The 26,799-nt window shown below is 43.5% G+C and overlaps 2 protein-coding genes across 8 annotated transcripts in view; one reads left to right on the forward strand and one right to left on the reverse strand.

Annotated features, from left to right (window-relative positions):
• Nucleotides 1-26,799, forward strand: part of rcc1l (RCC1 like) — a 48,603-nt gene that overhangs the window by 21,123 nt on the left and 681 nt on the right. For 4 of the 7 annotated variants that reach the window (XM_054754724.1, XM_054754728.1, XM_054754723.1 and 1 more), the window contains 2 exons: nt 3,692-3,784; nt 11,111-20,501. In XM_054754724.1, coding sequence (XP_054610699.1) covers nt 3,692-3,769 — 78 coding nt within the window. In that variant the 3' untranslated portion in view covers nt 3,770-3,784; nt 11,111-20,501. Of the gene's footprint in view, nt 1-3,691; nt 3,785-11,110; nt 20,502-26,799 lie in introns of those variants that run through there. The other 3 variants (XM_054754727.1, XM_054754722.1, XM_054754726.1) reach the window with 3 other exon arrangements.
• On the reverse strand, nt 5,417-26,799 carry castor2 (cytosolic arginine sensor for mTORC1 subunit 2). Its single transcript, XM_054754730.1, has 9 exons — nt 26,499-26,799; nt 14,289-14,359; nt 11,124-11,317; nt 10,683-10,815; nt 10,485-10,608; nt 10,305-10,415; nt 8,885-8,967; nt 8,715-8,809; nt 5,417-8,611 (listed from the first exon to the last, which is right to left on the reverse strand). The coding sequence occupies exons 1-9, from the start codon at nt 26,609-26,611 to the stop codon at nt 8,552-8,554; spliced, it is 984 nt and encodes a 327-aa protein (XP_054610705.1). The 5' UTR covers nt 26,612-26,799; the 3' UTR covers nt 5,417-8,551.

A 26,799-nucleotide genomic window follows, 5' to 3' on the forward strand; every position in this document is an offset into this window, starting at 1 on the left:
CACTTTACGTTATATGGAATTTCTTCCGTAATACGATGCAAAAACTTAACAGAAATTCTTTACGTTCAGTGGAATTTACGTAACAGGAGGTTTACGTTATGCGAGGTACTACTGTGTATATATATATATATATATATTTGTATATATATATATATATATTTTTATATATATATATATATATATATTTGTGTATATATATATATATATTTGTATATATATATATATATTTGTATGTATATGTGTATATATATATATGTATATGTGTGTTATTATGTGTACCAGAACAATCTAATGAAATGTATGACAAAGTTATTCTAACACCAGTGCAAACTGTAGTCTGCAGCTAATATAATTGAATAAGCTGTTCATTTGGTTTAAAATAATTGTATTAGTGTTATTGCTCTGCTGCAAACTGCAACCACAATAATAAAGAAAATGTGTTATTTATTTATTATGAATGGATTATCAATCCATCCATCCATCTTCTACTGCTTATCCGAGATCGGGTCGTGGGGGCAGGAGCCTAAGCAAGGAGGCCCAGACTTCCCTCTCCGGCCACTTCGTCCAGCTCCTCCCAGCGGATCCCGAGGGGTTCCCAGGCCAGTTTGGAGACATAGTGTCTCCAACGTGTCCTGGGTCTTCCCCGAGGCCTTCTACCGGTCGGACTTGCCCTGGACACCTCCCCAGGGAGGCTTCCGGGAGGCATCCTGACCATTTGGTACCAAGCCAAGCCACCTCATCTGGCTCTCAATACGGAGGAGTAGCGGTTCTACTCTCCCGGATGACAGTGCTTCTCACCTTATCTCTAAGGACGTGCTCAGCCACCCTACGGAGAAAACTAATTTCGGTCGCTTGTACCCGCGATCTTGTCCTTTCGGCCACTACCCAAAGCTCATGACGACAGGTGAGGGTAGGTACGTAGATTGACCAGTAAATTGAGAGCTTTGCCTTCGGCTCAGCTCCCTCTTCATCACAGCAGACCAATGTAGAGTCCGCATCACTGCAGACACTGCACCAATTTACCTGTCGATCTCGCGTTATATCCTTCCCCCACCCGTGAACAAGACCCCGAGGTACCTAAACTCCTCCAAATGGGGCAGGATCTCATTCCCGACCCGGAGGTGACACTCCATCCTTTTCCGGGCGAGAACCATGGACTCGGACTTGGAGGTGGTGATTCTCATCCCGGCTGCTTCACACTTGGCTGCGAACCGATACAGTCAGACTTGAAGGTCACGGCTCAATGAAGCCAGCAGGACTATCCATCCATCCATCCATTTTCTATACCGCTTCATCCTCATTAGGGTCGCGGGGGCATGCTGGAGCCTAACCAGCAGGACTACATCATCAAAAAAAAAGCAAAAAGCAGAGATTCAGTCCTGCAGCCACCAAACCGGAACCCCTCAATGCCCTGGCTGCGCCTAGAAATTCCGTCCATAAAAATAATTAACAGAATTGGTGACAAAGGGCAGCCCTGGCGGAGACCTGGTCAACAGTTTCACGACCAGGACGAAAACCACACTGCTCCTCCTGAATCCGAGATTCAACTATCCGGCGGATCCTCCTGTCCAGAACCCCTGAATAGACCTTACCAGGGAGGCTGAGAAGTGTGATTCCACGATAGTTGGAACACACCCTCCGGTCCCCCTTCTCTGCCAATCCAGGGGTAATTCCCCACGCAATGCTGCAAAGTCGTGTCAACCAAGACACGCCTACAGCCTCCAGGGCCTTAAAGAACTCCGGGCGGATCTCATTCACCCCCGGGGTCCTACCACCAAGAAGCTTTTTGACAACCTCAACCCCAGAGATAGGAGAGCCCACCGCGGAGTCCCCAGGCACTGCTTCCTCACTGGAAGACGTGTTGGTGGGATTGAGAAGGTTTTCGAAGTATTATTTCCACCGATCCACAACATCTTGAGTCGAGGTCAGCAGAACACCATCCCCACCATACAGTGTTGACCATGCAATGCTTCCCCCTCCTGGTCCAGAATCTCTTTGAAGCCATCCGGAAGTCATTCTCCATTACTTCTCCGAACTCCTCCCATGTCTGAGTTTTTGCCTCAGCGACTGCCAGAGCCGCAGACTGCTTGGCCTTTCGATACCTGTCAGCTGCTCCTGAAGTCCCATGAGCCAAAAAAGCCAGATAGGACTCCTTCTTCAGCTTGACAGCATCCCTCACCACTGGTGTCCACCAACGGGTTCTGGGATTACCACCAAGACAGGCACCGGCCACTTTATGGCCACAGCTCCAATCAGCTGCCTCGACAATGGTGGCACGGAACATGGCCCATACGGACTCAGTGTCCGCCGGCTCCCTCGGAACATGGTCGAAGCTCTCCCGGAGGTGGGAGTTGAAACTCCTTCTGACAGGGGACTCTGCCAGTCGTTCCCAGCAGACCCTCACAATACATATGGGCCTTCCAGGTGTGACCGACATCCTCCCCCACCATCGGAGTCAACTCACCACCAGATGGTGATCGGTTGACAGCTACGCCCCTCTCTTCACCCGAGTGTCCAAAACATGTGGCCGCAAGTCCGATGATACCACCACAAAGTCAATCATGGAAGTGCGGCCTCAGGTGTCCTGGTGCCAAGTGCACATGTGGACGCCCTTATGCTCGGACATAGTGTTTGTTATCAATAATCTGTGATGAGCACAGAATTCCAATAACAAAGCACTGCTCGGGTTCAGATCGGGGGGGGCCGTTCCACCCAATCACACCTCTCCAGGTCTCACTGTCACTGCCAACGTGACTGTCGAAGTCCCCTAGCAGAACAAGGGAATCTGAGGGAGCACTCTCCAGCACTCCTTGTAGGGACTGCAAAAAGGATGGGTATTTTAAACTGCTGTTTGGCGCATGAGTGCAAACAACAGTCAGGACCCGTCCCTCCACCCAAAGGCAGACCCCGCCTTCAGCTGCCACCTAGCTCACTCGGCACCCGACCCCTTTGGCTGTCTCCCATAAGTGTTGAGCTCATTGGAGGGGGACCCATGTCGTTTCTTCGTGCTTCGTGCCAGGCCCCTTGGGTGTAGGCCCGGCCACCAGACGCTAGCCATCGTGCCCCTCCTCTAGGCCTGGCTCCAGAGGGGGGCCCCGATGTCCCGCGTCCGGGCAAGGGAAAACGTGGTCCAATGGTTTGTTTCGTCAGAGGGGTCTATTGAGCCACTCTTCGTCTGGTCCCTCACCTAGGACCTGTTTGTCACGGGTGACCCTACCAGGGGCATAAAAACCCCTGACAATTTAGCTCCTGGGATCATCGGGACACGCAAACTCCTCCACCACGATAAGGTGGTAGCTCAGGGAAGCGTGAATGCATTACATTTAACTATTAACACAAGTTAACATTGTTGTTTTTCATGTATTATTATTATTATTATTTCACTGCTGCAAATCTAGAACCACAAAACTAAACAGAAATTTATTATTATTTATTTTATTATGGGTGTTATTTGTTACTATCAACACAAGGTATTTTTTTATTTGTATGATTTCACTGCTGCAAAACTACAATTGCAAAAATAAACTGAAATGTCCTTGTATTGTTTAATCTATCGTTATTATTATTATTATATATTTATGACTTTATTATTTTAATGTTAATGTTCATTTAATTGTCATTATTTTAACAGAGTATTATTATTGTAATGGGGGATAAAAAGCTATCAGTAAATAAAGTCTTTTTGTGTCAGGTGACCGTCCCGGGTCATGTGGTGGATGTAGCATGCGGCGTGGACCACATGGTGGCGCTGGTCAAGTCCCTCCTGTGACGCCTCCCATGAAAGGTTCGTGAATAAAAGGGGCGCCTCAGGAAGACGCTCTGACGTCTCCAAGCCGGCCAGATGCTTTTTGCAGGGGGGGACCCCTTTCATGCAAACGTGCGTTACGTAATGTAAGATGAGAGAAAACACGAGCACCCTGCAGGGAAGTTCCTAGAGCAAAAATGGCGCCGGGTGGAGGGAGAAGGTCTTCATGAAGAACGTCTGAATGTGTTTACTCAGCTCCAATCCAAATGACAGGTGATACACCTGCACTCCTTTCCCGCTGATGTGCAGCCAGCTCCGATATCAACACACACATCAGCCAAATCATGCTTTGTCAGCACAGTGACTCAGCATTTCTGTTAAAACACATTACAGTGCAACCCAGAAAAATCCATTGCAGCGTTCGGCGTTTGAACAAAAATCACACAGCGGCGTCACGTGAGACGTCAGTCATGTTGCGGAAATAAATACATCAAATATGAATGTTCAATATATTATATTTTTCTATTTTACATATAATGTTCTATATAAATGTATATATTTCTCAAAAATATTTGAAGTATATAACTCATTAAATTTGCTGTATTAATTATGATTTAATATAATATGAAAGATATTCAATTATATTTAATATTATATTATTATATTGCATGGCTAGTATAGCCATATAATAGTAAAAAAAAAAAAGAAGTAAAAATCAAGATTACAACTGTACATATTTATTTAGAATGATAAAAAACATGTATAAGAGTAAATGTAATCTACATTGTATTTGGATTTACATACGTATGTATTCATTTTTACATCATAGTCAGAACTTATTACTTACTTATGCAGTAGGAATTTGAGTTAGTTCATTACCAATTATTCTTCAAAATTCATGAAATGTATTGTAATATTTGCAGTATATACTGTATATTGTCTTATATGGATATTATATATTTAAAAAGACATTGTTTAAATCGTCATATTTTTATACGTACATTTATGTAAACTGGTACATTGGGTTCCATCATCATCATCATTATTATTATTTATTCATTATATTATTATACAGTAGAACCTTGGCTAGTGTCATTGATTTGTCCCAGAAGGCCCGACTGTAACCAAAACGGATGTTAACTGAATCCAATTTTCCCAGAACAAATACTGTAAATCCAATTCATCTGTTCCAGCCAGAAAAGAACGATTTTTATCCTTCTGCAGTTCTTGTTTTACTTGCAGACAACAATTGTAAATGTATGTGAATACGTTGGACCGATGGAAGGAAGGGATAAATGAACATTTCAGGTTACTTTTACCTTCACTGTCACGTCGTCAGTGAAGGTCATTTATATCTTTTTACATTTTACAAAACTATTAAAACGTGCTTTGTGTTAACATATTTGAGTCAACCGCCGATGACGTCATCGACCGGCGATGTACTGTAACGTCTGGCTCCGGTTGCCATTTTGTAAGCTCGCTAATAGGATGCTAACAAGGCTAAAAATACATGAACATGACAAGACGCACGGAGAATGCATGTAAATACGCTGACCACTGTAATTATCATTAAGATTGCTAACATTCTAATGTTCTACTGTGACATTAATAGCAATAATAATCATAAATAGAAGTTGAAATTTGAGGAGAAGAAAAAACGGCAGAGGAGGCCGCCATGTCAGCAGTTTATTGATGAAAGTAGACATCGGGAACACATAAGAGTGACGTACAATCAATCCCCCATTGGTAAGCAAAGACCATACAAATGACACAAAACTCACAGCTCAACAAAAATGAAAAACAAAAAGGTGTTTTTAGTTTCGTCTTTTTTGTCCCCCCTCACACACAAAAGTCTCCAAATCAAAAGCGGAGATGGTTTGAAATGGAAAGAAGAAGAAAATCAGTAGAAATGTCACCTTCTTGGTATTTTAACACTGGCAGCATTGTTGCAACTGGTTGGGTGTGATGAGAAGAAAGGTTGTTAGGTGAAGGAACTCAAACAACAACAAAAGCTAAGAAACGTTATCATCAAATGTTAAGACCAATAGCAATCTCCCATTCTTGCTAAAACCAATAGCGCTCCCGCCTGTTTTCACATCAGTACAGCAGGCCTGTTGGGATTGAAAAGGGGGCCGAGGGGGTGGCCTGGGGGAGTAGGGGGGTCCTGCATTAAAGTGCAGACTGGGGCAGGCGAGGTGGTGGGGGTGGGGGGGAGGAGGGTCGGGGGCAAAGGGGCAGAGCTTCAAGACAAGCGAACAGCGACTCGCCTCCCCTCCTCCCGTGTGAACGTTAGCTTATTAAGTTTAGCACGCTGTCACATGGTCCAAAGTGGCTCAGTAATACATTACTTTCACACGCAAACGACGACATCATCGCATTTAAAGAGGCCTCGCCGCTGCGTCACACTGTGAGCAACGTCCCTTACAGCACTTCAGCTCCATTTTGTCCTGCCGACTGTCGACAAAAACACACTACAGTATGTGTGTTAGGAGGCGCTAGCAGCCAAAGCTAGGCTAACTTTTTTTTTTTTAAGGTTGAGCTAAGCTAGTCGTTTCATATTTTTTATTTAAGGGCAAATTCCTTACTCGCCTAACTTTCTGCCAGCCAAATAAATAAGCGCAAAACTCGTGAAATGTTTAGACGTGTTATTGTTGCGGGCAAAAGTTAAGGTAGCTGGGGGTTGACAAATGTGACTGAATGGATTGAGACCAGGGTTTGATTCTCTGTGTGAAAACCCATGCATGTTAGGTTAAATTGTGCATAGGTGTTAATGGTTGTTTGTCTGTCTACAGTATCCTGCAACCAGTCCAGCTTGTATCCCACCTCTCGCCCAAAGTCAGCTGGGATAGGCTCCAGCAACCCTAATGAGGATAGGTATCATAAAAAATGGATGGATGGATATTTCTACCTTTAAACTTAAATTTTAGCCACAAAGAATGTGCTCATTTCACGACAGTACTGAAAATACAAATGCAAGTGGTTAAACCGAGACATTTCCCCATTTTTGGAACTTTAGCTAGCGTGAAATTGAAAATATAAGCATTTGCATGCTAAAAATGTCAAATTTAGCTGTTCGGTCGTCCCTCGCTGCATCGCTCCAACATCGTTGCCCCCTTTGCTCTAGTGTGGTTTTGCAAACATGAATAAATCATCGCTGTTTTGTGGTTGACTGCGTCCTTTTATCAGTCCAAAATATTGAAAGATAAGTTCTAAGTAGTATTCTGGTCACGAGGCGTCAGTCATTTTCCACTGATGAGACATTCCATTACCTTAACGCTGCCATGGCATGTCCCACATCATAGAGTGGGGGGGGAAAAAAAGTTCTCCTCCCATTCCGTGTGGAAGTGGTAAGTTTTTGGCTTCTGACTTCTTCTGCACTCCATTTGAAACACTTGCACAATAAATAAGTGCAATTACTGAGGACATTTTTAGGCATTTCATTGCTGGCAGAATTTAAGCTAGTTTAGAATTATCTTTTGAGCTGATTTGAATATTTTTTTTACCTGACGAATTTATTGAAAAGTGATTTTTTTGAATACACTTTTGACCCAATTTTACCCAAGAACAATGTGCTCATTTCATCACAATCGTGTGGCTAAACCGCCACAATTACAGCCTTGGCGAGTGTAAAAGTGAAAATGTAAGCATTTCTAGTAACAATCTCTGACCTGCGTTAGCACGCAGATGTTTATTAGCATGCCATGTGAGTGCTGGCATGCTAACGCGCTACTTAGCAGTAAACAGCTGAAGCTGACAACACGGCATGTGATGGGACGGCGGCGCTAATCGACACGTCTGGCGGCCTAACCGATTTCAGTCAAATATTTTGGAGGTGAAAAGAAAAAGTAGCGTATGCATGATTCACATTTGTTTTCTCCGTACAAATCGAATGGAATGTTAGCTTAGCCTGAGCTACATTACCAATAAAACATTAAAAGCAAACCCCCCCACACAAAAAAATCCAAAGTCTTGCAGGATCTTTTCTCCTAGATGAAGTAGTCACGTGTGGATTCGTGCTACGTATTCACAAGCTTGTGCTAAACCTTCAGCTAGGGGAGGGGCTTGTTGCTCGCAGTGTGAACGCATCAAAACGGCATCGCTTCCTTCACGCACATCCCGACAAAAGTGGGCGCGTCAGAGCTGTAACAGCATTTATTCGTCCAGCGCCGCGGGACGCTGCCATCTTCACCACGATACGACAGGCGCTTTCTACACAACGGGGTGGGGGTGGGGAGGAGTAGTGAGAAGTGTCGGGTGGTGAACCGCATATCGGCGGCGTCCCGCCTCCGCTACGGCCTTCCAAAAAAATGTCGGTAGTGCGAAATTGGTCGGTGGTTTAACTTCACGTTTTCACGGGAACGCCAAGCGCTGGCCTCCTTCAATTGCACACGTCCCCCCCCCCCCCCCCCCCAACAAAAAGGCATCATCGCTTTAGGCATTCAAACGAAAACAACTTGGCACTGGACAAAATGACCTGTCGGAAAAAACCCGAAGAAAAACGTAGAGTTGTAAAAGATCTTTTGGGAGTACATTCGTCATCCTTCCACTAGAGGGAGTATGTAACTAACACAGTAGGCATGTGAGGGAGGGAAGCAGCTTCAGAGAGGACAGTCTGGTCAGCTAAAGCAACAACTACCAGGGCGGGCCAGCAGGGGATGCTAGAGAAAAAATGGCCGAACAACAAAGGCGAAATCCCCGCCCTCTTTGTGGTTAAAGCCTTCCTCTCGGAGCCGCTCCTCAGTAGTCCACTAAGAAGCTCTTGGCACTTTTTGGAAATGATAAACCAGTGAGTTTCTTCCCGTTGTGCTACGCCGTGCTCTCCGTCCTCAGCGCTCCAATCACGCTCTGGATGTTCTCTTCGGGAACCTGTGGAGACACAAAAACGGGTCGTCCATCCGCCTGCCTTCTTGTTTTTTTGTTTTTTGTTGTTTTTAATCGAAATTTCCAAGAAAGGGCCCAGCTGGCTCACCAGGGCGTGGTCAAACTTGAAGGTACTAATGTAGTAAGCTGGAATGTCGGCGGTCGCCAGGGGTTCCGATATCTGAGCCACGATGCCGCACTCATCTGAAGAAGACGGAAAATCACACGTTGGTATTTACCAGCGCCGGACAGAAAGGAGGCCAGATTACGAAAACCCACCAAATCCTAAAGGTTGTCCCCCGATTCGGACCATTTTCCAAAGCTCACCAGAAGCGCTGGTGAACAGGACGTTGTTTGGAAACCTTGGGAAAAAGACAATCAATAACGAAGAAATCACCACATTGACATGCTTTGTTCAGTAGCAAATTAGCTAGCTAGTAGCTGTGGTCCGTGGTACAGTCGACAAGAAGAAAGTAGCTAGGTACTGTTTGCGCTAGTAACAGGTAGCTAGGTGTCCGGCTGTTGTAGGTTGCTTTCTTTCTTTGTACCATCGCGCTATTTAGCTAGCTCTGCTTCTGTTACATTCCACACAGATACTGTAGCGTAAACAAGCTAGCTACAATAGAAGTTTTTGTCTTACTGTTGCTTTCTTTCTTTGTTTCGTTAAGATAGCTAGACAACGAAAATTAGCGGTGTGGAGTTTTTGTTACCATTGGCACAAGGTAACCGCTAGCTACCTAGTGGCTCCGGTTGCCTTAGACACAGCAAAGATTCTTTAATAATATGGCGTTAAACAAATGTGTTTGTTGTACATTTGCTCATTGTTTCGATACCTAACTAGAAATAACAAAAGTTGTGTAGTGGTTTCAAGTTAACCAGGTCTTGCGGTTTGCGTTACATTGCTAGTTATCGCTTGTGTTCCCTATGGAACAAGGTGAGGAAAGGAAACATACAATAGCACCATCTAGCCTGCTAGCTAGGCGTTGTCTTTTACCTTCGACACCGATACTGTACTGCTAGGAGTTTTTGTCTTTCTGTTGATTTCTTCATTTTGTTAGCTAGCTTGTGATAACAAAAATTAGTGGCGTAGAGTTAACCAGTTGTTGTCATCTGTGTGACCAGCATCAACCTAGCAAGCTATCGTTAGCGTTCCTTTGACACAAGGTGACAGGAAAACGCTACCATACTAGCTGGTGTTGCCGGTTGCCTTTGACACAACGAATCGAGTTAACCACATGTGTTTGTTCTTTGTCTCGATACCTACCTAGCGGTAACAAAAGTTGTGTAGTTGTTCAAGCCAGTTCTTGATTGTGTTACCAGCATCAACCTGGGTAGTTAATGCTTGTGTTCCCTTTGGCACATGGTCAGGGAAAGAAACATACGATAGCACCATCTAGCTGGCTAGCTAGGTGTTGTCCGTTCACTTCGACACCAAGATACTGTAGCGATAAGCTAGCTAGGTGTTCCAGTCTGTTGCTTTCAAAATGAAAAAAGAACAAAATATCGTATTGTCATCACACTTTAGAAAAATAGCTGACTGTCATAACTTTTAATCGTATGGTGAAAATATGGTAGCACTTTATTGTATCGCGAGTTTCTCCCGATTGCCACCTCCAGCACAGACCAGACGAGTAGATATTGCAGCATTAATAGAGGGAAGGTAAACAAGGAACGGGACATTGCTTGATGTTTTGCTAACCTCTGAGTGGTCTGTTCATCCATGACTAAGGAGATGTAGCCTTCGATCAGGGAGAAAGAGAAGAAGCGGATGTGGCTGGAGTCCTCGCCGGATGCTCCCGATTCCTTCGGCCTGGAGAAAAGACACAAGAGTTCTAACCTAAACGGATGAGTTCTGGACCAAAGGTGAGCAGCACCTCACCCTCCAGAGTAGAACATGACGTCCATGAGGAGGGTGGCTACTGAGGGAAGCGTGTCCGGGTCCAAGCTGGTCACGCAGAACATGTTGCTGGGGCTGGATAGCGGGTGGATGATGGGACGGGGCACTGGAGACGGGGGAAGACATAACAATTAACGGGACGGCATGAAGACCCGGCAGTGGAGGTTGGATTGGACCTACCGAGTTTTGGCTTCACGAAGCCATTGGTCACTCCCAGGTTGTGTGCGACGACGGTCTCTCCGTTGACCACCCGTAGTAAAGTGAATTCGGAAGACAGCGTGTGCATGACCATCGGCAGGTCTCGCTCTCGGACCTAAGGACAAATCACCAAATGAGCCCAAAGGTTAAAGGTCGAGTGTTTCTGAATGCTATCCTGATTTTATGGACGTAATGGAAAGAAACAGTAAGACAGGCTGGCGTCCAGACAGGAAACCTGCAATTCCAGAAAGCTTCTGATCCTCTTTTACGTAACAGACTGTCAACACTGACACGCTTTCTACCCCCCACGTACAGCAAAGCAATCAAAAGACCCCCCGTGGCCACAGAGGATTTCTTCCCAAAGCTGCACGAGGTTCACCAAGTTGAACACATCTTATGTCCCCTCACAGGAACACGACTCACCAGGATGAAGTCCGTCTGATAGGTGGACAGCATGAACACGGAGATGTTGTGGTCGGCCAGCGGTGCAATGACCGACTTCGCTATCTTGGTGACGCCGATGGGCTGCGAATTGGAGGCGTTGCCGCCACCCGACACCACGTTGAGCGCCAACCACGTGGCGTCGGCGACGCTGATGTGCTCCGAGTCCGGCAGCTCTGGTGGAACAAAAGGGACCCGTGACAAGCTGGCTGCCACTTCGATTTAAAGCTCATGTTTGTCAAGAGATTCTGTTTTGGATAAAAATCTATCATCTCCCTCTCGTGTTCCCTCACTTAAGAAGAGGCGCTCCAACGCTTTCTTTTGAAGTTCCAGCTTTTCATGGCGCCATGAAAGGACAAATGTCCTTCAGGCTTTGCTACACATCTGAAAATAAAGCCTGGAGCTCTGCCAACAGCCAGTCAGTCATGTTGTTTTTCTTCAGCGAATAGGCTAACCTAGCATGGTGCTGCTACAATATGAGTGTAATGTTAGCACTGTAGCATCATATACGTATAGTAGCTATGCTAGCTAACATTGGATGCCATCGCTGATGGGGATTTGAAGTTCAAGGAAAACTGCATGTTTTTGGAAGTTTGCCCATCATCCACAATGAAACATGAACACACATGATGGCTTTCTCTTCTATGCAGCTAGCATGTGGGAGCTAACAATTCACGTAATGGGACACACCTATTTTGACTATAAAAAAAACGCCATCAATGTTCTACTTACACAACTGACGTGTATATGAACCAAGCTACAGCGATGTTGTTACTGTAGCAGCCAACACGAACAACTATTTTCTGGCGTAGTGACGCAGCGCCTCACGCTACTACCGAAAGGTAACGAGCTCACTCCAGAACGATGCGATAGGACACCAATCAGCACTAACTAGGAAACACGACCACGCATATGAACAACTACGAACAGACAACCAAATTGTCTGTAAAGTATTAGCCCACTTTCCATGTTTTGTTCAGACTGTGTCGTGATATCATGTGCTATGTGCTCCACGTATCACAATCAATATCATGGGGACTTACTCCATGGGCAGTTACTGTCTGGTCCAGCTGGTCTGGGGCGTCTTTTCCAGTTTATTTTGGAAAGAAAGTTTGTATGACTGCAGGGTTTGTTAGCGCTAACACAATTCTTCATTCGTTGTGATGCAGTCTCTTGGAGCAGTGTCCTCCTGGCCATCGATGGTAACTAATGTATGCCACTCAGTGCAGCAGAAACACTCCATTTCTGTCGGCATGGCTTGACAAGCTCCACATTTACAGCGCCAAGTCATGCCTGTGTAATGACTCGCCCCCCATCTGCTATGAAGTTTCACTCTCTCTTCTTGCGGGGTCAGCTTCTAAAACCTGTAGCTCATCCTCCGTATATTCAGGCTCAAAAAGATGAGGTTCTGTCCAAAAGTAGTCGTCATTGGCGGCTCTCATGAAGTCTGCCATGATTAGTAGTTGCAAACAGACTTGTGCTTTCTATGCTGCTATTGTTGACAGAAGTAGCATTAGTTCCTATCAGCAGGTTATGTGAAATCAATGTGCCCAGGAAAGAAGTTCCGTAATATTTAAATGTTAAAATGTAAAAAAATATGGCAAAATACTGATAGTATTACATATTACCATGAATGTACCCGTTACCGCATGGTCACAGCATGTATATAAAACGATAAGATGCTGTTGGAGTTTTTTTTTTAGAGGGCTTTACAGTTGAAACAGGTGTGTCCCATGACGTGCATTTTTAGCTCCCTCATGCTAACGGTGTTTCTCTCTTTACAATGCGCAGAAAAGAGACGTGTGCTCATCCATCCATCCATCCATCCATCCCTTTTCTATGCCTCTTCTTCTCATTAGGGTCACGGGGGTATGCTGGAGCCTACCCCAGCTAACTTCGGGCGAGAGGCGGGGTACATCCTGGACTGGTCGCCAGCCAATGGCAGGGCACATATAGACAAACAACCATTCACACTCACATTCATACCTATGGACAATTTAGAGTCTCCAATTAACCTGACATGCATGTTTTTGGAATGTGGGAGGAAGCCGGAGTACCCGGAGAAAACCCACGCACGCACGGGGAGAACATGCAAACTCCACGCAGAGATTCGAACCCAGATCTTCCGGATCTCCTCACTGTGACGGTGTGGGACGTGCGCTCATCGTTCACATAAGGATTGTGGATGATGGGCCAAATTACAAAAAAGGTGCAGTTTTCCTTTAAGATAGACTTCAGACTTCCAAAATGACCCTGAGTAGTATTTGGCATTAGAGGTTCCAACTGTGTTTATTTACAAGCTAGCAACCTTTCGTATCTTGGCAGCTGACTGAACTGAAGACTTGTGATTTACCTTGAGGTTACGCGTAATGACTTCTCTGACAGCGGCTTGAACTTCAGGCTTATTTCACAACACTATACGCACTTTAGCATCACAGAGCTATGCTAGTTTTGCTAACGTTTCACTCCTTAACGTTACTACGTTGTATGCGATGTATGGCATCGATTACGTTTGGCAATAGTTACAGTCTCTATGTCAAAAGTGGATCAAGTGGACAACAGCGCTTCTGGGAGACAAATGCAGCTTATTAGCATGAAGCTACCAACACAAAACAGCGTGTTCCCAGCAGGGTTTACCAAAAGCACGTTTAAACTGTCAACAATCCAGCATCAAGGCCAACACGCTTCCATTACACGAATGTGGGACTACTGTATTGTGCAGCTTATTTCAGATTGTTGACAAACAGTAGCGTTCGTGGTAGCTGGTGTAAATGATGATGGATCAGGCTTATTAATTAGGTTGACGGAACATTTCACTCATCAACCACCATGTCTACAAAGTGATGATGGTAAGTAATCGTACATTTAAGCTAGGTTAACAAACGGAGGTTTCCCCATCCTGCATTTTCCTTAAATCACCCGTAAAAAATACCTGTGACGGTTATGAAACACACAGGCTGTGGTCTCCAGGGAAACGGAGGAGAAGGGTTTGTAATGACATGGCGGACTCAGTCAGCCAAACAAGCCAACGGCAGCTTAGACCCACATCCATAGTGACAATGTGTGCTCAAACATTACTGGGTTACACGGTCACTTTTTTTTGTCTTGATCTGTGGTTGCTGCAGTGACCGTCCAGCGCAGGCTCACCTTTAAAGCCCTCCTCGTCCACAATGATGGTGTAGTCCTCTGGGGTCTCTGTCAAGCTGAAGAACTTGCACCTGAGTGAGACGAAAAAAGGGAGGTGAGGTCACACAGTGGATGCAGGATGCGCATTTACAACCTCAGAGCCTGACTTGACCAAGTCTGGCATCTTGTTGGGTCTCCTGCTTCCACAGAGCATCAATGTGTCTGCTTGGTGGATCCAGGACTAACACCCGTAAATGTTACCATTCATCAGGGCCATACAATTGCAAGATCTTGGCATGGCTTTGTAAAAATAAAAATAACACCATCTTCTGCACGTTAGTCATGTAGCGGGGGTGTCCAAACACAAACATTTTACACTTGAGACTAACACATTGCTCGAACAGATTTCATTTTTTGTGTACAACATTTTGTAATTGTACTTTTACTTATATAGGATGTGTGGAAAGTATTTTATTTTTTAAATCAGTTACAGAGTAAATGACGACGGGTATCGGAATCAGCAGCATAAAAACCCTGATTGCAGCATCACTAGTTTTTATTAGCTTGTATCAACATTTGCGTTTTTTGTAGTTCCAGTGTGGTTTTTTTGCTCTATTCTACCAACATGGCCCCTGCGCCACACTTTGGACACCCATGCGTGTTTGGTGTTGCCAGACGATGAAGTGTGTCCAAGCTCTGCCTGTCTTGGCTCTGTCGCTGGGCAGAGATTGGGTTGCATTGTGGAGGGGTGTATACGGCTTTCAGACCACATTGCACAGTGGGCCGCCACTCCCGCTTGCCTGCGCAGCCGATAATTCATCTTTGTTGACCCTTTCATTTCCGAATAATTTTTCTTCAGTTTATTGATCCGTTTAGTTACATTTGTTTGAACAAATATAGCTCATAAGAGTTTAAGAGCTGATATCTAGCAACTTCCATGGTTTTCTTAATAATAACCAAAATCACTTTAAGTTCTTACATAACTATAGCATTGTACTGCCAAAAAATGTAACTGTGATCAGCTATTTTTGTTGTCATTGTTATATTTGTCCAAACAAAACAGGCATTAAAATGAACAAGTAACTGAAGAAACAAGGGTGGTCTAATCATTTTTTCCATGACTGTAACTTCCACTGGTGATCGCCCGTGCTTGTAAAATGCGCTCAGCCAAATATAACAAGCGTGACTAGAACCGCTTGGTGATTAAGGGTGCAGACAAGTCCAAATGTCTAAGCATTTTATGCTGACAAGTCTTAAGTAAGATTGATCAAATGAATTGCGACAGTTTCTGTTTTGACATTAACAAAGCAGCTGTTCAACTGTGATGGAAAAAACAGCCACTGGGATCACCACGGTAGGTTTGATTTCAAGGTTTATAGGGTGCATAAAGAACTTAGTGTGAGGTTCCAATAATGCCTTGCTCACTGCCACTTCCATATTACGTGTATTATCATTCATAGTAGCGATGCCATAATTCACAATCTGATTGGCTTTTGGTTGCCTTGTTCTCGTGACACAGATTTTCTCCAAGCGAGAAATCTCATCACGTTTGAATCCTGCAAGATCTCGTCACACCCCTACTTAAAACATAAGAAAGTATCTTTACTTTTACTGCTATATTTTTAATTGGGTACACAGTACTTTTACTTAAGTTGATTTTTAGACTTAGTCGAATATTTTAGTACTCTGTTTATTGCTAATCAACACCAACTGAGCTCAGTGTTAATACTGCACTTCATCATACTGACTTTTTAGTGTTTTGTCACACTCATACATACTAGGGGTGTGTCAATCCAAATATTGATATCTGATATCATCTAAAAAAAAAAATTATATCATGGATTATATCACTCTGCATCTAAAATCTCCGATATTGCCACTCCAATACAAGCGGTCCGGCACGTCCATCCAGCAGCAGCCAGACAGAGCCCTCGTAATCACAACCGCAGCATGTGTTAACGCGTTAAGCATGGAGTAGGAGTGACATCAACCGTGTGTATTTTTCGTTAAAGCCCGAAAAAGATGTTGGGGCTGAGTGCAAAACTTGTCATGCACAAGTTTCCCGTGGTGGCACACAACTGGGGAAGTTTAATACGGCAAACTCATCGCCCATTTGAAGCAGCGTTACACAGGAAACTCCCACGGCGCGACAAGACGTCATTAGCTATAAGAGAAAAGGTGACCAGCCACTGTCTGTGGTAAAGTCGGGTTTAAACGCTTAATTGAGCACCTCGAACCTCTCTATATTCTGCCTAGCCGCCACTGCGTTGTGGATAAAACTATACCCCACATGCATAAAGAAGTAAATGGCTCTGTTTTCGCACAGCTACTGTTGCTGATGATTGTTCTGTTTGAGTAATATCACGTCAAGTCACAATCAAGTCTTTTCTAACATTCCACACTACAAAATAAGTTCTAAAAGTATGTATGATTCGTGCTGATATCGCATTGACATCGGTATCGACTGACAATCAATCTGCAATTATGGATCGGAAGTGAAAAAGTTGTATCGGGACACCCCTACTCAATACCCCAAAAAAGTACGACACACACTCCTCAGCAGGACTCTGCTGTAAAGTACAATAACAACTAAGCATTATTATTTCTGTAAGGGCCTATTTTGCCAATGGAGCTTTTGTATTGGATCCAAGAGAACAGGTCTGACCTCCAAGGTTACTTGACCAAAAAGAAACAAATAAAGCCTGTAATCATGCCGAGTGAGCTTTGACAAGCATACAATACCACAACAACAACAGATTAGCAGATGAATGCGCGCCATATTTGTCTTAAAGGTGTGAAAAACTGCAGGAAGGTGATGGTCCTGTCATGTGGAGTCATTTTATTGTGCACAAATTGTTCCTGCGTCATTACGAGCCCTACGTAACCACGCGCTGTATTTCAGTAGCCTGCATACCATTCCAAGATGCTAACTCAACGCTGCATTAGTCAAATTCCCAGCGTGAGTAAGGAACTTCTCAAGGAGTCTTTGATGGGAGTGTTGTTGAACTCTGCACGACCTCGTCTCTTTCCCAACCAGAAACATTAATGACATCAAATATTTGTGGACGGCAGGGACGGGAGTTCCTCAATTTGGGAGCGCTACAGAATCCCTTTGAGAGCTGACAGACATCCCTCACAAATACAGCCACTCATTACTACTTTATTTTGTGCCAACGTGTGTTTTAAGTGGCTAAATCTTTTTAGTATCTTTTTTTAAATTTTTATTTAAATCACGTTTTCTGCTAAATTATGGTTAAGGCCGGCGTCTACCAATCAATTTACCTTGGGGCTGCTGAAGCTGGAGCCTGGGTGAGTCTGGGCGGCATCAAGTATTCACTCCCCGTTTCAACTAGACGACTACCAAGCTGACAAGAGCATAAGTGCTGGTAGCCCATAAGTGGAAGAAATATAAACCACAAGTATAAAATATGATACTGTGCCACTCTTGAGTTGCTCAAAGGATGGTTAAAGGACGTTGCTCCTTAAATTGGACGAGGCATGTTGGGAGCCGCCTTCACTCTTGTCGCTGAGCGTACATCCGGCTTCCGAGCAGGCCTTGCAGTACGTGCTGAAGTTACACGTTAGTTAACATACAGTACTGGCCAAAGGTTTGGACACACCTTCTCATTCAATGAGTTTTCTTTATTTTCATGACTAGATTCTCACTGAAGGCATCAAAACTATGAATGAACACGTGGAATTATGTACTTAACAAAAAAGTGTGAAATAGCTCACTGTCACTGTTGAAATAGTCCACTGCTCATGTCAAAAAACACTACAACAACTATCACCTTTAACTTTTCAGAGTGGACAGATAAAGCTGTAAACTTGCTCACTTCAACTTTACTGTAAACTTCAGCTGCAGGTGCAATCATCATTACACACACTGGCCCACCTCACTTTCTGTTACGTGTCTCCCTTAAACCGTTCCCCCTGCCGCCCCCGTTAACTAGGAACCTTTACATTACAATCCTATCGCTACCTTCCTACTTTGCTAACACTTCTTTCTTGAATTCAATAGTGCTTCTAACCTTCTTTATTAAAATTCTGCCACTTTTTTCCCCAGCTGTATTTATTAAAAAATAAGCAAAAATAAAGCACAGAATCCTCTTATACTCAGAAATAGGCAGTGCACTTGAACGCTTCATCAGTGCATGGCGCGGTGCTTGAAAGAAGGAAGGAGACAGATACAGAGTTGTTCATGGTTCAGTGTGTGTTCTATGAACAAATAAACCACACACATAATAAAGACGATGACATATTCAAGCACGATGATCCTGGGTAAGTCACCTGCACTATGCACACTAGTGTGTCCCCTAGGTTTAGCAGTAAGCGCACTGTAATGCGATCGCTCCTCGACAGTTACGTACTCACATGTCATCTTTCATTATGAAAGCTAAAAGACGCAACAAAATAATCCACAAAGTCAAAACCTGTGGCGCGCTCCCTCAAAGACATGTCACATAATTAGCGCGATTGCTCATTCCGCTGTACGCCATACACAGATTTGAAATGGTCAACATAAAACCATTGTGGAGACAGAAATGACGCTTTGTCGTGGAAATAAGATCAAATAAAACAAGACTATTCAGTTTGTTGAATAAAAAGGACAAGGTATAGACCTGCTAATCGAGTCTGCTAATTTCCGTGAACTAGTCGTAAATGCAATGTGAACGCACCGCGAATGCACAGCCACCTATGCCTAAACAATGCAGGAGGTGTCAAAGCGTGTCGCATTCACATGAATGAGGTAACTTTTCCACCACCTCTTGAAGCAAGTTGGGGGGGTTTCTCAAGTCATTTTTGTAGCCTGTTGGAGCTTTCCTGGAAATTTCTGTTAATAACTAATCATAATGCCCAAAGCGATGTCTTCTAGTCAGAAGTTCCCTCTCCTTGTGTCTCAATTTTTTATTGCCTCCTTCCTGCTCTTTGCGCATTCTTTCTGTAGCTGCAAGACAATAGAGACTTACCTTTCTTTTTAGCATGAGCTTCTTCTCTGGAGTTCAACATCTTGTAGGTCCCTTGCAAATAGAGGAATTAATGAAGCTAGGATTGACGCCTGCTGTTGCATGGCGTCACGTGGGACACAGCTGGACCAAATAATGCCAAGACTGCTTCACGGATGCGGGAAGCCATGGTGACAATGCATACCCATGCAGGAACAACGGGTGCCGCACGTACTATTGTTGTGCACTACACGTAAAATGTACTCGACAAGGTGTAAATAAGTCGTGCGGAAGGCATGCGGAGGCAAAATGCATGCAAACGTAAACACCACTTAACTTTGTCAAGTCTGGTTCTCAGCTCACAAGTAGTTATTATGGAGTGTTATGAGAAGTTCAAAAAGATTATCACTGCCAAAAACAACACTGTTGCAGCCAACAGAGCGAGGGTGGACTGCTGGCAGAGAATTGCTGAGTGTGTAAATGCATTAATAATCAGTTACTGATTATTATATCATAACCTGAGTGTTTTCATTTTTGAAAGCTCAACATTGTGCAACTTTTACATAGAAACACTTATACATTTAAAAAATAAAGTGGAGCAACAATTCTCTTTTTTCATCTTTGAAATATGTCTATACTGTTGTCATAGTTTACTGATCTCAATTATAGTGTGTGTGTCATGTGCTGTACCTCATGTTGACCACTAGTGGCAGTGTTGATGTGTTTTGTAAAGTTTTTCCTTTGTTCTGAAGAAGTGTTTTCTCCCAGTTGATTAATGCCTCTGAGTGCTTATTCCTCCAGCAAACATTGAAATATAAGAAACTACAGTATAAGAGGAGTCTATCCAATTTGTTGCACAGCACAAGCAAATCTTTTCTATCAAGAGTTGTTGCACAGTTATGAGTCTTTGTGTCATGGTGGTGGTGAGTCGTATGCGTCACCATGGCGACCTAATTGCTGTAGAAGCCGGCAGGCCGGGCTTGCTTCTGATCAGCTGATTCCACTTGTGTTTTCAACTCCCATTAGTGTTGAACACACGATTCATCCATTTTTATTCAAATAGCAAAAAGCTGAGAGGTATGTAGGATAAGCACAGAAAGGAAAAGTGTGTTGAGGTGAGAAAGGAGGCCCAATAGGAGAATCCAAGCGAGCGATAAGGTTGAAAGTATGCTGCTGAAGAGGCTTATCAGCAGGTAGGAGGAGGCAGCAAAGGCTGTTGCCTCAATGAAATAGAGGAAGTGAGGAGATGCAAAATTTAACGGAACAGTGACTACATTTCCTTGACCGACTATGGGGATTTTTGATATTATTTTGAATTGGACAGAAGAATCTCTATCTGATTGTTGTGAACTCTTATGTCAGCTAGCGTTCAATCACTCTTTAGAAAAATCACTCTTTAGACAGCAAACACGTTGTCACTACACGATCCGTTCTGCGCACGTTTACATCCGGTCGGCAGCTTGTCAACCTATTTTTCGTCAGTCACATGCCAGGCAAAACCATTTGTCCTACGCATGTCTAAACTACATCATCAGTCTTTTCAGGGCGTTTGAATCGGTTGCAACTCGACTGTTCATGTCTTACAAAATGTTTTGCCTCTCATCCGATCAGGCTTCACCATCAAACAACAGTCAGACTAGATAGGACAGCTCTAGTCTGAGAAGTTGGTGCAAGATCCACTTTATTTATTCTCTAAAAGGAGGTGGCATGTCGAAACAGGAATGGTTTGACTCTTTTGTGGTGTCAAATGACGGTTGTTGGGATACAGTGGAGTCCAATGATGGTTGCTTGGGTGGCATCACCTTTGTTACCTTGCAGATGGTCATGGACTCGCCTGAAACCAAGGTGGCTGTGCCTTGTCTATTTGTTAGATGGCTTCCCTCACTCCTCTACGTTAAGGTTAAGAAGCCACCTCTGAAGAGAGGCTGTGACACCACCTTTCCCTCTCACATACAATGCTGTCCTTCCATCCCTTCCAAAAGATGAAATGATTTAGTCTCTATGGATGGATGGATTTCCTTCAGAGTGTGAAGGCGTGCCAAAACAAAAACAATCATGTCTGCCGTGTTGAACTTAACTGCCAACACATGCCATGAAACCTATCTTGTGGTGGTGTAGCACGTTAAAATGCTTTAATTTTATACGGCATTTGAAGAACAAACGCGTGATGGAGTATGGTGAGTTTTCGAGGCTAACTCTGTGATGATCATCAGTCAAATGGCAGTTAACGCAGCCATGTGGACAACACTCACCCCATGATTATAGATCAAATTGTGGTGTGATTTAGAATATATGACTTTTTTTTTTTTACAAATTCTCTTTGGGCCCTATGAAATCCGTTTTATTTTTTCCCCAAATTCATTTTTTTCCATTTTATTTTTATAGAATTCAGTTTTTTTTTACCTTTTCCACTTATTTTACCAGCATAGTGAGTGTGCTATTTTGGTTAGTGAATAAAATGCAAAAATCCTTACATTTATTGATGCAATACATCATTGGCCCATTTTGTCCAGTAATTGAGAAATGGATGTAGCTTAGCTAACTTTTCTAATGGGATGTCAGCCTCAGCACATACTGCATTGCTACAACATCTTCCACAAACTGTAATGCCCGTGCTTCTGATTACTCGTTGTAGACGAGTATCCGTTACGGATAATGCATTTTTGCCGCATACGAGCGTGAAACGATTGCAGCTCGTCATTATCCATAATCGTGACGATGGAAAATTCTCTCTTATTCATCTTCACGCTCTGTGATCGGCAAGTCTCACACAGCGACCGCCCCTCCTGAGACATATCCACAAATCCACAGCAACCTAACACCTCAGCTACCAGCAGTGCACTAAATACACTGAAATAGCATGCTAACAATAAAATTAATTGGTGGCAATGCTGACGAGGTTAACTCAGCTCAGCAGTTAGTGAGCAGCTCGGCGGCTGCATGCTTAAGGCACACAACACATGAAATATCACGGTGCAAACAGCGTCTAGCATTGAATGAATGACAAGTAACCAGGTTACACACGTTTATAGACGCACACTATTTGTTGAACATCAAAAACAAGGTCCGTGTTACGACGACAACTCTCAAGCTCCGCGGCTGCCATGGTGCATTCATGCGCCCATCTCAGTCGTAATTGGGAGATACGTTTAATCACATGTTAACTTAAAGGAACATAAGAGAATGGGCACTACGAAAACAGTCTTTATACAAGTGTTTTTTTAAATCTATTGTCTTTCCAGTTTACATGCAAGTGTGATTTAAACAAGAATAGCAACCAAAAAATTTTTTTGATGCAGCTCGCAGGTAAGTGGTACTATTTGTCTTTAGAACAGGCTGGCAGGCGACACATGTGGTCCTTAAGGGGCACCTGGTACCCCGCACCGTGTTGGTCACCCAATTTACACCACACATGCACGCATAATAAAGACGTTCATATGATGTTTGGAGTGTCCGTGTATGCATCTCGCGGTCTCTTTAGTGACAACGAGGAAGTGTCGTTGCCATGACGAATGGACTCGAGACGTTTATTTCGTTTGTTTAGAGTTGGAAATGCATATATGGTGTTTGAATGGCACTGATGTTGATGTGTTCACGTCAGACTAAAGTTATAAAGGAGCGACAGCCTGTGGGGAGACACACTGTGCTGCTGACTGTCGCCATAACAGAGAGCAGTGGCTTGCCATGATGCGTATGCGTTAATTACGCTACAAAAATGTACGTTGACAGCTCTAATATAAACAAATAAGTCTTACACACATACACAGTACACAAATAGCTGAATAAACAATAAATATAGCAACGTCTGATCAACCCATGTCAATTTCAGACTTAAAATAATGTACAGATTGAAGCCCCACCCATTTCTGGTTAGACCTCGCCCACTTCCTGGTTATGCCCCGCCCATTTAGGGTACAGATACGGATACAGATCATTTAGGTGGGTGAACAGATACAGATACAGACAGTGGTGTACTCTGTCATCCCTAGTCCTTACATTAAAGCAGTAAAACACAACTATACTATACAATATACTCATCCAGCCTGAGTCGTGCACACACACACACACACACACACACACACACACACACACACACGCACACAGCTGCACTAGCTAAACTAAGTGAACCCTGCTTGCATTCTCACGCCGTAACAGAGAAGGTTTTTCGCCGCCGTTTTCGACATGTTTATTGTATGTACTTTATTCATCCCACAGCGGGGAAATTTACTTGTTACAGCAGCAAGCAAGCAAGACAAGTAAAGAGAACAGTAAAGTAAAGTATCGTGACTACACATGGTTCAGGTGGTGCAGGTGTTGTAGAGCCTGACAGCGGTTTAGTACTGTTTGTGCGGTCCCTCTTATTTGCAACCAGTGGTTAGAGCGGCACTTCCCGTGCAAGCTCCCTACACCATGACGCAGCAGTCCAGGCACAGTGAGAGGAAACTACCGCTGTAGCTACGGAGCTGAATATCCAACGTCCAACGTGAAACTAACTTCACCACGGTACACCAAGGATATGTCTATATGGCGGTGTTGTGTTTTCTTCTTCTTGCGGGTGCCGTGAGTCGATTGGCAACCAGCTTTGAGGCGCATTACTGCACCTACCATGTTGGAGTGTGGCTCAGAGTTAGGAACATGATACGATATTATCCGATCTTCACAAATACAGCGGATCGGCAGCCGATCCCGATCATGAAGATCAGATCCAGACATCCCTAGTAATTACCTATTTTTTGGGCCCCCTGGCAGTCAGGGGACCTTGGAATTGTCCTAACTTTTCCCTTTATACGGCACACCTAGCCAACAGCACCCATCATAAATACATTGAAAAATGTATAATTAATCTATGTGATTGGTATCGGACTATTTCAGTCCTGGCTGATCGGTATCGGAATCGGCAGCATAAAATCCTGATTAGAGCATCCCTAGTATTGCCCAATATAATACATGTAGTAAGAGGAAAAACAAGCCATTGGATTATAGTTTATTTTGCCATTTTACACTACAAAATGCTGAATTTAACCCATAAATATATAAAATTTGGTTTAAAATGCATATTTTTGTTTTACTAATAATAGGCCATTGTCAACCACAAAATAGCACTGTTTTATTAATACACTGTTGAAGAATTGTGATAGTGTGAAGTGGCGAGGGATAACTGTATATAATACTTTCATTCCTGCTGCAATGTTGTGACCGGATATGACATCTACGCCCGTGGCGGAGCCACGCATGCGCTACATGCATTGTGTAACGTTTTACGTCGAGTCACTTACGGTGAATAAGGACGATAGAAGCGTCCACATGCTGGCAGTCTTTTACTAAGAGTTACTAGGAAAAGAACCACCAATACATTACATATATCAAGCATAGTTTTTGACGGTTTGTGTTCATAAATTAAAACAATAATAAATATCATGGCACGTGATGTCTCAGAAGCGCTGTCAGTCAAATTTGTGAGTGAAGGAAGTGACGTAGGCCTTGCACATGTGCAGAGAACAGATCGTGTTTCCGGTACGGATCATGTAGTGACAAGCTCCTCTGCTGCTTGGAGCCAAGTGGTGCGCTTCCTCAAGATGCTAGTAACCAGCAATCACTTCAACACAAATGACAGAATTCTTAATTGATCAGTTTTGACACCGACACCCATCCCCAGCTTGGACCGATGAAACCAACCACACGGGCTCACTGGGTCCATAAAGCTAACAACCACGAGTAAATGTTTGTCTAAAAGGCACAAATCCTGACAAATGGACAACCAACAGGGTCTGAAAATGACCAAAAAAATTCCTGGCATACATACAACGAAAGTTGCAATGCTGTCATTTGTAAATTAAAACTCAGATCCAATCTGAAGTCGCACATTTCGGGATTAGACCAACATTTTCCAGCAAACCTCCGCCTCTGAGGTTGTACTTAACTTTGGAGTCCTGACCGTCATCGTGTACAACACTGGAGTACTTCACGAGACCAGCAAGAATTTAAAGTTCATTTTTTTCTTTTTTTTTAGATTTTTGACAAAAAAAGAATAATCTGAACAGGAAGTAAGCACACTAACGGCAAGCAGGTTGATATTCAAAGCAGTAAGATGACAGCGTCGCTTGTTATTAACATTAAGTGACGCTATTTTCTACTCTTTTTTTTTTTTTTTTTTTTTTTACATTTTACAGAGGTCCAAGTCAAATTAGTACAATGTTTTATAGATAAGCCCTAAAGTCGTACATTTTGGAATTTGACCAAAGTTTGCTTCAAAATTGCGCTAATAAACTCACGCAAAACCTCAAAGTTGCGACCGCCATTGTGTATAACATCGCCGTACTTCAACAAGCCTTTTGCTTTTTCTTTAGGCTTTCACAAAGAAAGTTCCAGCTCCAATAACACTCTCAATAGCTCTTCAATTGCCACTGTTCGCTCACTGATTTGACTCTCTGAAAAACAGCGCCCCTCGGGTTTTGGCAGAGAATTGCACATCACGCGCTCAAACCGAGACAATGTGCTATGAAAGGATCAAGACAGCGTTGGAGGGGGCGGCGTAGGTAGTGACGACGCAAAAGCATAATCCAGGTGTTAGAGGATAGTTACATTTAACTTGAAACATTGCTCGCACTGTTCAAGGTTTTGGGACAATAATTACTGGGGTAACACTGGCAGTCTTGCCTTAAGGACTGGACAAGAAGCTAGTTAAATTCCCTCTGTGGATACATTGATTAAAAATATCTAGTCAAAAGCTAAAACAGCAATGCATGTGTAGAAAAGGCAGAATATACGGCCCTTGCATTACAATTAGGATTTATTTTAAGAAACATGCAAACCAGTGTTAGTTGGGAAAGCCTGGTTATGCTAAGGGAATTTAGCCTGCTTAAGCTCATATTTATAGCCTAAAAAGTGAACGATGAGGCCGCTAAAACTGAAGGCCTCAGCAGCATCTCTTTGGATTGAATGCAGACCATGAACGCCACATATAGCAGTATTAACACTACACTGGCTTACATACAGTAATAAAAAGACACACACCCCCCAGGCTGGCGTCGACCCAGCTACAGATAGTACAAAGCTAGCAAATGACAACAAGGATATGCCTGGAAAGTGGTGCTAGAACAAACAGCCTGTTAGTGTCATTCTTTTTCTTTTTTTATATTTAAGAAAACACATTAAAATAGCGCTGATGATGCGTTCAAGTCACCACCGGAACTAGCTTCAATGACACAGCTAGCCTTTTAAAAGCTAGCCACTTTACATTTAAAGCGAATTTTATTCTTGTACATAATTATAATGAATGACCTACCTTGTTTTGGAAGCCAGGAAGGCGAGTTTTATTAATCCGTGAGTGCAAATCTGGATGCCCTCTTTCTCTATACTCGCCACTTTCAAGCTGTGCTCTAAAATGTGAAGCTCCATCTTTTACGTCTTCTCATTGGAAGGGGCAGCTAAGTAAAACAACACAAATAAAATGACAAAAGCTAGGTGCTTTCAAATAAGATGCATAAATAAATAAATAGTCTTGACAAGCTAAAGTCGTAGAGACAGAGAGGGGAAGAGGGTGGAATAAAGAAAGCAGAGGTAAAAAAAAAAAAGAGAGAGAGAGA

Source organism: Dunckerocampus dactyliophorus, chromosome 16 (genome assembly GCF_027744805.1).
Source record: "Dunckerocampus dactyliophorus isolate RoL2022-P2 chromosome 16, RoL_Ddac_1.1, whole genome shotgun sequence".
In the NCBI taxonomy this organism is placed as follows: domain Eukaryota; kingdom Metazoa; phylum Chordata; class Actinopteri; order Syngnathiformes; family Syngnathidae; genus Dunckerocampus; species Dunckerocampus dactyliophorus.

Bases quoted from the DNA above. Each gene is read 5' to 3' on its own strand.
- castor2 (XM_054754730.1), bottom strand. From the start codon at position 26,611: ATGGAGCTTCACATTTTAGAGCACAGCTTGAAAGTGGCGAGTATAGAG. The intron at 8,968-10,304 runs GTTAGCAAAACA...CTTTTTCCCAAG, and splicing joins GATGAACAGACCACTCAGAG to GTTTCCAAACAACGTCCTGT. The intron at 8,810-8,884 runs GTGGGTTTTCGT...CGTCTTCTTCAG, and splicing joins GGGACAACCTTTAGGATTTG to ATGAGTGCGGCATCGTGGCT.